A 16,516-nucleotide genomic window follows, 5' to 3' on the forward strand; every position below is an offset into this window, starting at 1 on the left:
CACCATGAAATTCTAATTATTCATTATGACTTATCATGTCAGTTAACTCAACAAAATGTCCTATGATTGCGGCCAATATTTGTTTGCCATAACTTTCATAGTAATGTGTGTCCTTTATAGGCAATGATTAACAGTGTCAAACACAAAACAGTGTCAAAAATTACCAGAAGTTAAAGGGTGTACATGAAGATTTAATTAAATCCAACCGTGAACAACCATTTGAAAATATTCAAGTCACAAATTACGTGAGAGGCATCAGGATAGTTAAAAAAAGATGCTCTAAGCAATGCCTGTGTTGACACCCACAAGCACACTGCATTATGTGTCAGTGCCTGCCAAGTATAATGAAGATCTTTGTTGGCATCCTTTAGACTTCCAAACACTTAGTGTCCTAAGATCCACACGCCCACTCTATGCACCCACCAAGTGTAAAGTTGATGCTGTGTGAGTGAGTGGTTGTTGAGACACCAAGAGATCAGACAAGCAGATGGACATGGAGATTTTTATTGCATTAAACATACACCAGACGTGTGTGAACACATTTCAGAGCTTTAACTTTCTAGTGATATGCTCCTTTAATGTAAGATAAGCATTTGATGTGTGTGTGCATGCGTGCGTGTGTGCGTATCTGTCTGTGTGTGTGTGTGTGTGTGTGTGTGTGACTAATGATAAGTAAACCCAAAACAACTTTTTTTCTTCTTCCACCTCCTTGTAATGCCTCTGTGAAGTCCCTCTATGAAGCGTGAGGATTTCAAGTGCATTGGCATCAAAGCACAGCTCTTTGGGTAGCGGTAGCTTTGTTTGCTGTGAACACAGGCCCCTTCCTTTGTTGCGACACGTTTTTGCTCGATGTGTTGTATGGGAATACAGGCCTTCATTTGACCCAGCGTGTTTGCCTGATGTTTTTGCTCAATGTCTCCTTATGTTTTTGTTTGAGAGTACAGGGCCTCCTTTTACCCAACATGTTTTCCTTGTATTTGTCTACCACGTTCCTGATGTGCTTGTATGTGAATACAGGGCTTCCTTTCGCCCTAACATGTTTGCCTAATGTCTGCCTGCCGTTTTCCTGATGTTTTTTCCTCGCCCCTGTGCAAGTGCTTGGCCTCCATCACAACATGTCAAAAGCTTCCTTTGTCCCAACATGTTTGCCTGATGTTTTCTCATTTTTTCCTGGTGTTTGCCAAACATTTTCTCGATGTTTTCTTGATATTTCCTCAATGTTTTCGCCGGATGTTTTCACAGTGTTTGCCCGAGGTTTGCTGAATGTTTTCCCAATGTTTGCCTGATGTTATCCCGATGTTTCCTTGATGTCGAATTTCCTTTTGGGATCATAAAGTTTCCTTTGATTTGGATGTTTACCGCCTGCTGCTGGCGTACATACAGGTGTTCGGCCTCCATCCCAACGCTGACATCACCTACCAGACGAACCTGGCGCAGGAGACGCTGAGCACCATCATCAGCATCCAGCCCAAGGACAGTGGCGGCGGGGGCGGGGAGACGCGCGAGAGCACCGTGCTGCGACTGGCCAATGAGATGCTGGAGAAGCTCCCGCCCGACTACGTCCCCCACGAGGTGAGACGAGGGGTCCCGGGCACGGGAGACGAGGGGAGATGAGTTTTGGGAAAGGCGAGACGATAAATCATGTTTGAGTTGCATCAGGAAGACCTTGGGTTGTGTTGAGGTGGTTGTTACTGTTGCTTTTATTTGTTTCTTTTTTTCAGCTACTGCTGTTGCTGAGGGGATCTGCTGTCTGTGATGTGATTTCATGTTTGGGGTGTAAGCATGTACACAGAAAAAAAAAAAAGCTGTGTCTTTTCAACTCTTGGGGAGTTGATTTGCCACTTTCTATGGTGTATTTGGTCCCAGGGTACTCTCTAAGTGTTGAATTGACAGTGCATTTTATACTGTGTACTGGGAAGACCTTGTGATGTGGTGGTGGTGGGGATGGGGATGGTGGAGGAGTTGGTGCTTGTGCTGTTCTGTTGTTGTTACCGCTGCTGCTGCTACTGCTGAGTGGAATTGCTTTTGGTGTGATATGAATCCCTGATGTTACACTGTGTGCCTTTGAAACACAGTTTCTATTTTTAACTCATCATCACTCACTTGCTTAATAAACACAAATTGTCTGACAGTGCAGTGGGAGAACTAGACAGAGATTCTAAAGGAGACACGTTCAGAGCTGCAGCTAATCCTCTCTACTGTATATTGATACTGATTTCTGTACACCAGTGAAATGCATTATACGATGAATTACTTGACAATGAATAGAGTTTGAAATAAGCAGTTGTATATTTATTTTCAATATTGTAAACATGGCACACGCACACACACAATCTAGTGCCTTACCATGCTTTGTGGATTATGCTTATTGTCAGAGGTGTCAAAAAGAAACATCATTTCCTTCCAACACATGTAACTTACACAACACATGTAAGACCTGTGTACTTGTCTTATGATCAGCTGACTCCACACTGTTTGGATCAAGTTTGTGGTGGGTGCTTATTAGGTTTTTAGTGTTTTTCAGTAACAACAGTCTTATTCAGTGCAATGGAGTAAGTGGTGTAACAGCTATGTAATGTCATGTGCTAGTGTTGTACTTGCACCATGAATTTACTTTTACTGTTATTTTTGACGCTTCTGCTTCTTGTGTCATGCGTAGGTGCGGTCACATCTACAGAAAATGGGCCCTTTCCAGCCCATGACCATCTTCCTGCGGCAGGAGATTGACCGCATGCAGCGGATCATCGGAAGAGTGCGAAGCACCCTCACCGACCTCAAACTGGCCATAGACGGTTTGTAATGTAGCATTATTAATGATTTTTTTATGCAGAGTGAATTTCAGTTGTCGATCTATCAAAGATATCACTTATCAACACTAGTAATATTTCAATTCAGTTTCTTTGATTTCAGTTATTATCAATTTCTAACTGTGAAATAAACTTTGCTGGTTCGCTTTCTGTAATCCTCCAACAAAGAAAATGGCACTTCGAACCTGTAGTGCGTCTTGTAGGCTTCTAACAATCAGCAGTAATGTACTGTATTTTTTCACCCTAACATAAAATATTATCAGTGACCATCATCATTCAAAGCAACATCAAATTGTTTTTTTCAACTTTGTTTTGTTTGTTTTTGTGAAAATTGTGAAAAGAACTCTGTGTGCTATAAGTGTACACAGTCACATCTCTGTACTGTTTTCTCCTAGAGACAAATCCATTTCCAACCTGAAGAACAACTGAAGCATACATTTTTGTAGAGAGCAAATAGTGCAATAGCAATGAGACTGAAAGGCAGACAGGCGGAAAATAGGGATTTGATACTGACCTCCCAAAAAACAATCAATATGTTGGGCATTTCCTTTCAAGGAAGGTCATAGAAATTCTGTTTTATGGTCAGGGAAAGACATGGAAAAGTCATGGAATTTTGAGTCTTACTTTGAGTGGGAACCCTGATTTCATATTGTGCCATGTCTGAAACGTTGTCAGGGACCATCATCATGTCTGAGGACCTGCGTGATGCGCTGGACAGCATGTACGATGCCCGGGTGCCGCGGCTGTGGCTGAGGATCTCCTGGGAGGCGGCCACGCTGGGCTTCTGGTTCACCGAGCTCCTGGAGAGGAACCAGCAGTTCCACAGCTGGACCTTTGGTGGCAGGCCCAACCAGTTCTGGCTCACCGGCTTCTTCAACCCACAGGTGAGTAGAGAAGATTCAAGATTTGTTTATTACATCTCATTGTAGCCTATAAAATAATTTTATAACCTATAAAAGAATCAAAAAGATTAAAAAAGGGGGGGGTTGGGGGGTTGGAAAAAGTGCAAAAGAAAGTGCCTAGTCTTCAGCATGAGTTCAGAAATCTAATTGCTTGGTGAAAGAAACTACTTCGGAGTCTGGTAGTGTGAGTTTTCAAGCTTCTATACCGTTTTCCAGATGGTAATATCTCAGACATAGAGTAGAGTAAAGTAGAGTATAGTGGAGAAGAGTAGAGTGACCTTTATTAATCCAGGGTCCATGTGGAAAGAGCAAGGGGGAGCCCATTTCATTGTATGTATTGGTTAGGGGGCCATTTCAGATGGCATTGTCCTGGGCTCGTCCAAAGCTGTCAGCGGCTGTGCAGGTGGGTGGCAGCAAGGATGGGCATGTGGCTGAACGAATCCTGAATGATTTTTCGGTTTTGTTTTTTCATTTTCTACAAACAGTTCTTGCTCACTGGGTTCTTCTACTCACTAGTATGAGTCGCTACAATGCGACGCTACAATGCGACGCTACAATGCAATGCTTTTGGCTACAATGATGAATTGATTGCTATTTTTTATATTGATTGCTATTTTTTTATTAATTATGGTTTTGTTTACTGTACATGTTTTAGGTTTGTTTACATGGTTGGATGAAGTTCTACAGATGCTGAGACTTTTTTTTTAAAAAATGTGTCTAAAATGGGTCTTATGGGTGATATGGAGTAGGTCGGAGGACACGTACATGGTTCTTTGGAAATACACTCGGCATGATTTCACTTGTGGTGATGACCCATCATCTTATCAATTAGTCATGATATATCATACCAAATGAGTGTTCATTAACTTTAGTTTTAAAGTTGATTGGTACAAATGATTATATGGGTTGAATTATGTTGAATTTGTCTTCAGATTCTGACAGTAAATAAATCTTTCAAAACTGTCTGAGTAGTGAGGTTAGGATAAGGGGTTAAACTTCATCAAGGTGATCACTCAGTAAACAGGAACATGACCATATCTCAGAAGACCATTTGCAATGTCTCTGAAGGTGCACTACAATAAGTAAAGAAAGTGTTACTCATTCCTTTTTACCTATGAATTATCGACTCATTACAATTTCAAAATACACAAGTTGCGCAAAACAAGCATGTTTCAAATTTGAATATCTCTCCAGGATGATTATAATCGTTAAGCACTGTTTTATTTAGTCCTTTTACTCATCTTTTAACATTCTGCATGTGCATCATGAACGGCAATTAAATAATCCAACGTGATGCTTGATAAAACATTTATTGGGAATGCATAATACCTGAACGGTTTTTATCCTTATCTCTGCAAAAGAGGGGATATTTGCCCATATCTATCTGCCTCTTTGTTTTCCTCTATCTATTTTCTTTCTTTCTTTGTATTTGTTATATACACTAGTATGTCATTGTTGATTTTGTGCTGTGGTCCGTATTGTCAGTAATATCACTTCAAGTCAATCCTTTTAGGGTACAATTGCGTTGACTGCTTATCTCCCAGACAATCACCATGGGGAAGCTCATAAAAAGAAACATTAGATTGGACTTGATCCGTTTGATGGAGGTCTGTATTCTAGGAGTTATTTGTGTAGTTGGGCTTATTCTTTCTTTGTCCGAACAGTAAAAAATGCAGTGTTAATTCAACACTCAGAGTACTCTGAGAACCAGGGAAGCTGACAGGGGTGGACAAAGGGTTCAGTTGTCCAGGGCTCATTCAGAGAGTGGACACAGAAATGAGTTCTCATAGCATTGTATGTATTAAGAGGGGGCCCCTATCAGATGTATTTGTCCCGGGCCCGGTCAAAGCTGTCAGCGGCCCTGCTGAGACCAAATACAATGTAGAAGATGTTAAATCTATTCCCTAGGTGTTGAATTAACATTTCATTTTTCTATTTTACTCTTCATTGCTGTCTGCAGGGATTTCTGACGGCCATGCGCCAGGAGACCACCCGTATGAACCTGTCCAAAGGCTGGGCCCTGGACACGGTGGTGCTTCACAATGATGTCACGCGCATGATGAAGGAGGACGTCACTGCCCCCCCGCCCAGCGATGTCGGGGGCGTCTACATCTATGGGCTCTTCCTGGAGGGAGCCGGCTGGGACAAGAGGAACGCCAAACTAACAGAGGCCTCTCCTAAGGTAATAATAATACAACACTGACAAGCAAGGCCATCTGAAACAGTAATCTGAAAGGGCCCCCCACCCAAGACATACAATATAATGAGGACCCAATTCTGGGGCCCCTCCCCTCCTGGACCCAGGACAACTGTCCTGTGTGTCCTCCCCCCATCAGCTTCCCTGCTGACAAGTACTGTACTAGCTGTACTGTACATATGTTACAGTACATTTAACTGCACCATTTGGTGTAGTGTAATATACCAATAAAACTGATATTGTCTAGCGCTAATGATCTACACTTTTAGTTTTGCTCGTTTTAGTCATGAGATATTATTAATCTAGTAGATCCACCCAAACTGGCTGGCATTTCCTAGATGGCTGTGAGTACTCTCTGTCTATGGAATGGTAGTTGTGTCAGACCAGGCTGCCTACAAGCTTGGTCTGACAGCCAAGCTAATGAGACATTGCAACATGAACTGTATGAAACGTTGCCAAATATAGTATTGACACCGTTAGGTGTCAAGAACGTTGTCAGAGATCCCTCTGCCACCATTTTCTCTATGTACAGGAAAAATGCAGTGTTGATTAAACTCTTACAGAGTACTCTAGGACCAAATACACTCTAGTGATGTTGAATCGACTCATTAAGTGTTGAATTCACATAGCACTTTTTACTGTGTACTTTCCTTTGCCTTCCATGGATGTCATGTCATTTCTGGTCATTATCCAGGCCCCCATGTAACAATGCATTGAACTGGTGCCCAGTGTGGCATTGCTGTAGGTTAACTGGTGGCTGTTGGGCAAGAACATGATAGGGTCCGAATGCTGTAAATTTGCCGATCCTATCAAGTGTCATGCTGACTATTTAAATTGCCCTCTTGACAAAATGTGTAGCGAGCTATCAGTGGGGGAAAGTCCCAGGAAAGCACCTGTCGGTCACATTGCTCAGACAGTCGTGTGTTGTGTTGTGTTGTGTTGTTGCCTTGTGTATCATGGAGGGGGTCTATTATGGGGTACCTGTGGCCTAATGGTTAGGAAGGTGGTTCGACTCTCCTCCTACCACTAATTTTCCTCATCATCTTACTACACCTCCTCTTCCTCCTTGTCCTCCTCCTCACCTCCTTATACTCCTTCTCCTCTTTCCTCCCCCTCTCCTCTTCTTACTTCTTTCCCACTTTCTCCTCCTCCTCTTTCCTCTCCTCCCCCTCCTCTTCCTCCTTTTTACACTTTCTTCTCTTCCTCTTTCCTCTCCTCCTCCTCTTTCCCCTCCTATTCCCACTCCTCCCCTCCTCCTCCTCCACTTTCTCTCCTCCTACTCTTCCTCCTCCTCTTTCCTCTCCTCCTCCCCCCCTCCTCCGCTTTCTCTCCTCCTCCTTTTTGCTGTCCTCCCCCTCCTCGTCTTCCTAATCTACTTTTTCTCCTCCTCCTCCTCCTCCTCCTCTTTCCTGTCCCCCCCTCCTCGTCTTCCTCCTCCTTTTTCTTCTCCTCCCTCTCCCCCTCCTCCTCATCTCTCCCTCCCCCCCCCATCCTCCTCCTCCTCCAGGTCCTCTTCACTCCGCTGCCGGTGGTGCACGTCTATGCCATCAGCAGCACGTCTCCTCCGGACGCCAAGCGCGCGGCGTCCATCAGCCTGTACCCGTGTCCCGTCTACAAGAAGCCGCGCCGCACCGACCTCACCTTCATCTTCTCCCTGCTGCTGCGTACCAGCCAGGCCGTGGAGCACTGGACGCTCAGAGGGGTGGCTCTGCTCTGTGACTGCAAATGAGCAAGTAGCTGTCTGTGTCTGTGTCTGAGTCTCAGGTGCAGGGCTTGACACTGGCACCTGCCAACCGGCCAAATGCTGGTAAAACTTGGCTGTGGCTGGTAACAATTTCAGTGTCACTAGCCAATTTGGCAGGTAGCTCATTCTATGATATGACATATCATAATAGCGTATATTCTGCACTTTGCCCCTTGTGTATCAATTGTTTGTATTTAAGTTCAAGAAAAAGCTCAGTTACTCAGTTTCTATTTGCTTGTTTTATTTCCATGTTGAAACCCATGCACTCATCTTCTTGCTTTAAGCACCTCATCTTCTGAGGTTAGATGTACAGCATCATGATTTAAAAAAATGTGGCTAGTAGAACAGCTGGCTGGCTATTGACAACTAGCCACAGTGGCCGGCAAGAGATAAAGCTAATGTCAAGCCTTGCTCGGGTGTATACAGCACATCCACCTCATTAGGTACAGAAGAGTAAATGGTGCACAAACTCTGTAAGCGTTGCAATTACATCTCTAAGAGTACTTCTACTTAATGCATATCTGATTAGTCCATATCGAGCTACGCAGAGATGTCAATCCTGGGTAGAAATGACCACAAATTTGAAACGACCAGCACTGAATCATAATGAAGTAGACTAGCTAGTCAATCCAGTCACCTGTGTTTGGAAGAAAACTGTTGCAGGGTTTTTATTTTTTAATTTCCTAACCTGGAATAGACACCCCTGTGGTGGTTCCCTATTGCTGGTTCTATTGACCAAAGGGCCTACATGTAATTCACTTCACAATCAAATCAAAAATTACTTCTAATCAAGCAGTGTGTGTGTGTGTGTGTGTGTGTGTGTGTGTGTGTGTGTGTGTGTGTGTGTGTGTGTGTGTGTGTGTGTGTGTGTGTGTGTGTGTGTGTGTGTGTGAAATGTATTTGTACTGTATGACTACGTCACGGATATGTCATTGACGATGACCTAATTATTTTTGACCCATAAAATCACGACAACTGATGATTTAATTAGAGCACAAAGGGATTTCACACTTTGTTTCAATTCACTCTGATAATAAATATATATTTTGCTAACTGGGTCAATTATGCTAATTGGGTGTTAGCTAGGTCAATTAGCCCATTTCTATGCACGGTCCTTGTAATGACACAAGCCCAGAAGTGGTACGCTTGTCTTTTCCTACAAGATTCTGAATGTACTCTCGAACAACGTGAAGAATGTGGTGAAGGTTCATGATTGAATGTATTCTTTTGCAGTTTTATTAGCTGTTTTCCAAATATATAACCAGAGAATAAAAACAATGCATACTGACAAGTATCACAAAATGTCCATTGCTTGAATTACGTTTTGTTATCTGTCAACCCAGTAGAAAATGTATTTGTGTTACCCAATGCTATTTATCTGTGGTTCTTCAAAAATGAAAATGCGTTTCATAACTCAAACTAAGAATCTATTTTTTTTCTGAAATAAATTGCACAAGAAATGTAATTAGTTAATCTAGCAGCAGTTATTACATTCGAAATATGCTTCAAAACGAAGTGCAGTCAAGGCAAGATAAAATCAGATAGCACCACTGATAAAGTTAATAAATGCCATAAATATATTTTACTTAGGTGGCAAGAGAAAAAAACTATACATGCAACAACTTTGTGACCTCAAAACACCATCTATAGGTACTACATTACACTACCTGACATTACCAGTACTTTTGATTTATATATACAGTAAGTAATCAATAACACATGCAAGATCACCTGGTCACAGTGAAGAGTCCCCTCAGTTAATAGTCCCAGAGCCAGGAGCGTTTTATTTATGTTTTTGAGCCCGAAAGCTTAAATGGGTGTGTCTTATGCATCCACATTTTAAGGACTTTGCAGTGTCTTACAAACCCAAAGGGAGACACAAATTCACAATGTTAATCTGAAGTTTGGTACCTGCTTATCTGCATTTTCAGCTTTGTTTGGAGGTCATTTCCAGCAACTTGTGCCTAAATCCATATAAACATAAGGAAATGGCACTGAAGTGGTCTTCCTAACATGAAGTTGGGCTCAAAAACACAATTAAAACCCTCTTGGCTCTGCCACTCCAAGCTGTAGCTGATGGATATAAGATGCGTGCCATTCACCTCTTAGCATCAAGCTAAAGGCTAAAGGACGGGATTCTCCGATACCGTAGAGCATTTTTCCCTTTAAAAACATCTTAAAACTTAAATGCTGCTTTTAAGATTCCAAATTAATTATACTTCATTTAAACGACCCAACTAATTCTCATCAAGGTACTCATCAGAAGCCAGCTGATGGAGTTTTATTTATTATTATTGAACTGTGTCCTACCAGTTGAACAGGAAACTGATAGGATGGACTAGGCAACTTGAATGCATCTCAAATACGTTTCCATTAACAGTTGTATCATACATAAAAAGTTGTTTTATTGTTCTTTCAACACACGACGACGTTCACCCCAAAATCACCACACGTGAGATCCCCATCCTCGAAATAAAGTGTTCATTCAAACTCGCATTATCAGTGATTCATCATGCAAATCATGAAGATGATAATCACCCTGGTGCACTTCCACACTACGTCAATTCCAGACAAGTCCAGAAAATTCCAGCTCTCTTCCAACGCCAAGTTGCGACAATTGATCATTTTTCATCAACATTCTTCATTCTTCTGTTTCTCAAAGTCTATGGTTTGGTGTAAACAAGGAAGAAAATCAGTTAAGGACTCAACCTAAATCTAATTTGAAACCCTCTTCCCACATAAATCCCTCCAATTTCCCCACCCCCTGCCCACCCCCCCTGATAGAAATACTGTACCAGCAAATAAATATTACAGCGGTTTTGCTTCTTACACATATGTGCAGCTCCAACTGGCCCTGTGCTGTACCATAATTCTTTCCTTTTTTCCCTCTCTGATACCAGCCCTCACTCTCTCTCAGTTTCTCCCCCTTCTCGGAGTAATCAACTGATCCAAACGGGCATCGCTGGCACATCCCAAACCTCCGTTGGCAATCAAACAGTCATCTCGTCATCTTTTGAATCGTATTATTCCCCCCTATGCACGAATCGCTCCCCGTCGTTTAGGAGAGCTGCTTCATGTCGTACATGGGCACCTCCGAATCCTCTGCCTTGGCCTCGGCCCCCTCCTCGCTTTCTAATGCCACCTCGGTGTAGGCGACGTCGTTGGCCTTGCGGCCCTTTGCGGGGGCCACGGGTTCGGCCACCTCGGCCTCTGCCCCCTCTGCCCCCTCCTGGCCCTCGGCTACTGTCCTCTCCTTCTTCAGGTTCAGCTTGGCCGGCACGTTCTTGATGCTCTCCTTGAAGCGCGAGCCCGACGCTTTGAGGCGCTCGCCGGACTGGCGGATCTTCTCGCGCCGCTCGGCGGTGACGATGCGCTCGCCCAGATTGTGGACCTTGGTGCCCAGGTTCTCCTTGGTCTTTGTCATGTTGTCACGCGAGAAGGTGTGTTTCAGGCTCTCGATGCGCTTCAGGCCGCCCTTCTTGATTTTGGCGCCGGCGGAATCCCCCTCCTCCACCACCATGTACTCCTCATCGGAGTCGATCGCGGGAGGAGGCTCCACCACTTCCTCTTTGGCCTCCTTGGCCTCTTTCACCTCTTTGACCTCTGCTGCTTTTGGGGCGGCCACAGCCTTGACTTCATTGTCACCCTAGCAGAGGGGGGATAGAAGAACATTGCGTCAGTGATGACAATTATCACCTTCATTATCATCAATGATGTCACCGTATCACGTACGTACATGTTCATACTGAATTGCTATTGTCTAAGATCTATTGAAAGACTGTTAAAACATCACATTTATTTTCACATGTAACACCTTTAATACATGTCTGGAAAAAAATGCACCTGTTCTTTTAAGGGCCTCTCCACCTCAAGTTTTCTGAATTTTTATGTTTATATTTCCTTCACTATAATTTCAATGTTCAATCTCTCTCCCTCAATATTATGATTGCGTATCCGCCCTCAAGGAAGCCAGTTTTTCGAGCACATGGGGAGAAGAGAGATGATGCACAAACACCTGTCACAATGTAATTATGCCTGACATCCAACATTCAAATCCCAGTGGCCCCGTCAGAATTAGAAGCCATTTCTTGGCATTTACCTCCCCATATGTGCAAGGTCAACATGATGTCACTGATCTGAGAAATGCGTCATTGTCCCCAACTGTCAAATCTGTCATGGCTCTAATCTCAGGCTCGTTTGGTGTACATTAATATTGTTTTTATGTCACATCAATGACAAACATGTAGCCTCTTACTGCAGATGGGGTCGCCGGCGGGCCGGGAAAATACTTAACTACATCATAATAACATTGCTATGACATTACAGAGAGCCTTAGGTAACATATTAAGACATAGCCATTACAATTTTGGTGACAGAAAGGTTATAACTCTCTCTCTTTAGCTCTGCGCTAAATTGATATTCTTCCGTGGCTCGCAAACCATTGCCCCAACCCCCTTCTCTCACCAATTCGAAATTGCCTGTTTATCTCAGCAAAAGGTACTTACAAACAGCCTTATACAGAACAGATAAATTTGCGCAAGCAATGTTATCGCCCTTCACAGTGCCATTCTCGCCACTATCACACTTAAAAACTGGGAGCTAATAAGGAGAGAGGAACACTGATTTAATTTATTATGAACATTATAATATAGTGATCAACGGCCATCAAGGCATACTTAACCTACTACATTTGTTGATTTTCAAAGGTGTTGCTGCGTACCCTAATAGGGGCCCCTGGTGTGTCTGGTGCTAACAGCGGCGACTGCCAGGGTCATGGCAAAGTTATGCAACATCCCCGCATGTCAGCAGAACCTGACGGTGCATATTTTTGCAGCATATCAGTTGGTGAAATATTCATCATTCTGGTTTGCACCCATCTTGAGTCCCAACTTGAAAATGAGGCCAAGGTGTATTGCGTAAGCCTACATGACACCCCATTCGTCGCACAGTGACATTTGCAGCGCAGCACCACTCACATTACCCGCCACATGTTAGCACTTTCCGCATCTCCAGGGCCAAGCCTATCACAGCCACAGGCAGCCGATATGGCACTCTTTTGCCGCTTTTTCACAAACCATTAAGATGACACATGCTCTCTGACTGGCCTCCTTTCTCACCACATCCATTCTCATGCAGTCATTCCATTAGACGCATGGTTCAAAGGCTTATCGTATCAGGTTACCGCGATAGCCTGCACCCAGTTCTCATGCGCTGGCTCGCTCGTAAATGTAGATCTTAACATTTGCACAATGGCAGGCTGCATGCTTTGCATCACAATTTGAATCAATACTCGCTTAATGGGTTTTTTTTCGGTGCCTTTAAACGCGGTGAGAGAGGGCTGCTTTTCTACAGGGGGCTTTTTAGACGGTTGCTGCGCCAAACATGATAGTACTATATTAGGAGATGTGTGCCTTCGTGGCGTACGCTCTCAGAATAACTCTGGACAAACTGTCAGCTGTCGGGTTGCCTGAGCCGGGGCCCTGGCAGTGCAGTGTGCCCCAGCAGACAGCCCAAGCACAGTCTGAGTGTGTTAACACAGCACACAACTGGCAGCAATCGCCTGTACATCAACATCCATTTTGTGGTGTGATAATGATGTGAGAAACCAATGTTGAAGGCTGCAGTATACAGTGTGCAACGGATCGGTGGTGGTACACAGCTTTGTGTAGTCATCTACTCGTAGAGCTGGCTATCATTTTATCAATTTATCCTTGTTCCAGTGGCCTGCTGCACCTTTTCACTGAGTGCGATAGCTCACTGTGAATCATTCCCACTGTCAATGCAACTGCAATGAACTCTGTGGTCTTCTGAATCTATACTCTGAAGAGAGATTTAATTAAACCGAAAAACCAAGTCTATTCTGGCTCCATTTTACGAAGAAAGGGCTGCTTTCAAGGTTAACTGGACAAAGGTGCTGAGTAGTGTTACCACAGATGACACAGAGCCATTATACGTAGTAATTCTACATGAAATTATAAAAAAGTAACATATTATGCTGATTCCTTCATATTTCAAGTTTGCTTATTATATTATTCCTTATATTTATGAATTCATTATTGTGATTTTTTTTTTTTGCTTTAAAATGTACAAATGTAAAATTTACTGGTGTAAAACATTGAGTCGGTTTCGCAATTCAGCCAGCACATAATAAAGAATAGCTCTTTTTCATTTTGATTAAGCAGTAAATTAGGGCTACGCAACCTGATACGTATTGATTGCAGGAAGGGTAATTGAAAAATCCTCTTCGTGTGTTAGTTCATCTCGGCTTGCTTAGGCTCATATCCTTCGTCATTAATCTAACAGTGAGAAGGATCTGGATATACACTAACAGGGTTATATCCTGCATGAGACTGTAATGTAGATGGATACAGGATGGCTATCTTGTTGAACGCGCTTTAGGTAATTTCAACAGTCAGTGAATCCTCAGATTTTATTCTTCAGTACCGTATGTTACACAGACTAAAATTACTTGAGCATGCGTTTACAAATGTACAGTTTGGCACAGCACGGATGCAGGGGACTTTAACACTCTGATACTGTAATCTGAATGAATGGCGTGGAGAGGACTACTCACACCTGAGACTCCTCCCACAATGACCCCTCTGTTCTAAAAACAAGATGGCCGCACAGCCTAGTGTCTGGCTTCTACTTCGTTTTGATTATTTCGTACCTCCCCAGGGCCAAAAAGAGGCTCAGAGTGGAGGAGAGCTGTGAGGACTGGCAGTGCTGCCCAGCCCAGTGCACTGTAGTGCTTCTCCTGGATTGGTCCTGGCTGGGCTCCACATATTAACTTTCATAAGGGCACCGTCTAACCTTCTGGTGCCTGCCCATTTATCTTGTATTCTGCCAAGTCAAGTAGGAGGTTGAAATAATGAGGTCACCAGCGCACTGTCAACCACTCGCAATCAAGGCCAGAGGATGTGTGTGTGCGTGCGTGTGTGTGTGTGTGTGTGTGTGTGGGTAGCCTCCCTACTGTGCAAAACAATTACAGAGTGCAGTTTTGAATCCTGTTTTCAGTCAGTCAAAGTGTCCTTGTCTTTCAAGTCACCACCTGAACTGTGAAGAAGTCCCCTCAGGCAAGCAAACTCAACTGACTACATGGGCCAGTTTTAGCTCGTGCTGATATTACAAGTGTCACTGGCGAAGACAGCTGACAGAAATCCAGAGGACAAAAATGGAACTCAAAGTCAAACTCAAGTACTGGCCCACTGTACAGTTTTGTACAGTACATGTTTTTATAGCAGGAAATGTAGCTTTTTATGACTGAGACTTCAAAAAAGGCGAGATCATCTAACAAACCAGCCGCAGTCACCTATCCCCTTCAACTATTCCTTCCAATGCCAAACCACCACGAAACAACTCGCTTCCTTCCTTCCTTCATTCCTTCAGTCATTCGTTTGCAAACCGCCGGCTTCTGCTCTCACCTGGTAGATGACGACTTTGAACTTGTTCTTCATGAGCAGCTCGCCCTGGGTCTCCTCCACCTTCTTGACGCGGTCGTTCTGCTTCTCCACGCGGACGCGCACGTCCTTGATGTGGCAGCTGACCTTGCGCGTCTTCTCCAGCAGCTTCTCCACGACGCCGTTGGTGGTGGTGTGGTCCTTGGTCAGCTTGGCCACGTCGGCCTGGATCCCCTTGACGCTGGCCTCCAGCTCCAGCTGCCGCTCCTCCATGCGCGTCTGGCACGCCTGCACGTTGTCTATGATGCCCGCCACGCGCTCCAGCAGGGCCAGCACCCCGGCGTCTCCCTCCAACGCGTCCGCTTTCGTGGCCATGTCGTCTGTTTTATCGGGTACACCCGGTTCACAAGCTTGTAGGTGGGAGAGGGAGAAGGAGAACTTGTTGGAAAAAGCAGCAACCTCCTTCTGACGGGGGGCTCCTTTTCCAAAAGGGCTGCTGGGGGTCCTAAGGTGCCTCAGGAAGGGTGAATGGGAGGGAGGGTAAGGTTTTTTTTTAGGATCTGTCAGGGGGCGGGTTCGGGTGCTGGATCATGGGGGCCGTAGACAGTCCTGAGGTCCTGGGGGGCTGGGTCGCGGGGACGCGGAGGGAGCACGGACGGACCGACAGACGGACAGACGGACGGGCAGAGTCTCTGCTGCTGAAGTGTGCCCTCACCCAGGTCTGCTGCAGAAGAACGTAGAAGCTCCACCTCACTCACATGTAGGGCAAAACAGGGGGGATCAAAGGGCAGACAGAATCACATGGCACGGCCAAAGAGAGAGGGAGAGAGAGACAGAGCGAAAGAGAGAGAGAGAGAGAGAGAGAGAGAGAGAGAGGACGGTGGAGCGAGCCATCGACGGAGGTAAGAGAGCAAGCAAGCCAAGATGGTAGAGTCAGGGTAAGGGAGTGCCCCGCTCCACACGGATTCATCACAGTTATAAATATCCCCCCCCCCCCCCAGTAAGGTGACACCAGGACTTTTTTAGAAGATGTGTATAGGTGGGGGTCTGGGGATAATGGAAAGCCCCCCCACACACCACCACCACCTTTCATTCGCACCATGGGACTTTTTCTGTTTTCCATTGCAGCACTTGCATCGCTTTTGTGCTAACATACACAAGCGTAAAGGCATCCATACATGGCCTATGCCTTGTATGGACCAGAAGGGGCACCCGATGCCAATGAGTGGCCGTGAACGTTTGACTGTGGCATGCGAGTGTAATTGGCAGAGGGGGGCACTGACTGGATAGGATGGGTAACATCAACAAGGATCCCATGACTACATGCCTGGAGAGATACTAGATATTGCCACACACACGCACACACACACACACACACACGCACGCACACACAGGTTTTTGGAGCTTAGTGCAAAGGAATGATCAGACACTGGACTTCCCCGTGCATTTAGTGTGTGTGTGGAGGG

The 16,516-nt window shown here is 44.6% G+C and overlaps 2 protein-coding genes across 2 annotated transcripts in view; one reads left to right on the forward strand and one right to left on the reverse strand.

Moving 5' to 3' along the window:
* The window catches only part of dnah5l (dynein, axonemal, heavy chain 5 like), a 137,443-nt gene extending 129,479 nt beyond the window's left edge, over positions 1-7,964 (forward strand). The window contains exons 76-80 of the mRNA XM_063206760.1: positions 1,384-1,572; positions 2,660-2,792; positions 3,483-3,691; positions 5,670-5,891; positions 7,414-7,964. Of these exons, the coding sequence (XP_063062830.1) occupies positions 1,384-1,572; positions 2,660-2,792; positions 3,483-3,691; positions 5,670-5,891; positions 7,414-7,635 (975 nt within the window). The 3' untranslated portion in view covers positions 7,636-7,964. The remainder of the gene's footprint in view (positions 1-1,383; positions 1,573-2,659; positions 2,793-3,482; positions 3,692-5,669; positions 5,892-7,413) is intronic.
* Positions 7,965-8,863: 899 nt separating this feature from the next.
* cavin4b (caveolae associated protein 4b) lies at positions 8,864-15,867 on the reverse strand. The gene is made up of 2 exons (XM_063206761.1): positions 15,075-15,867; positions 8,864-11,296 (listed from the first exon to the last, which is right to left on the reverse strand). The coding sequence occupies exons 1-2, from the start codon at positions 15,423-15,425 to the stop codon at positions 10,709-10,711; spliced, it is 939 nt and encodes a 312-aa protein (XP_063062831.1). The 5' UTR covers positions 15,426-15,867; the 3' UTR covers positions 8,864-10,708.
* Positions 15,868-16,516: the final 649 nt, after the last annotated feature.

This window comes from Engraulis encrasicolus, chromosome 9 (assembly GCF_034702125.1).
Source record: "Engraulis encrasicolus isolate BLACKSEA-1 chromosome 9, IST_EnEncr_1.0, whole genome shotgun sequence".
NCBI classification, from domain to species: Eukaryota; Metazoa; Chordata; class Actinopteri; order Clupeiformes; family Engraulidae; genus Engraulis; species Engraulis encrasicolus.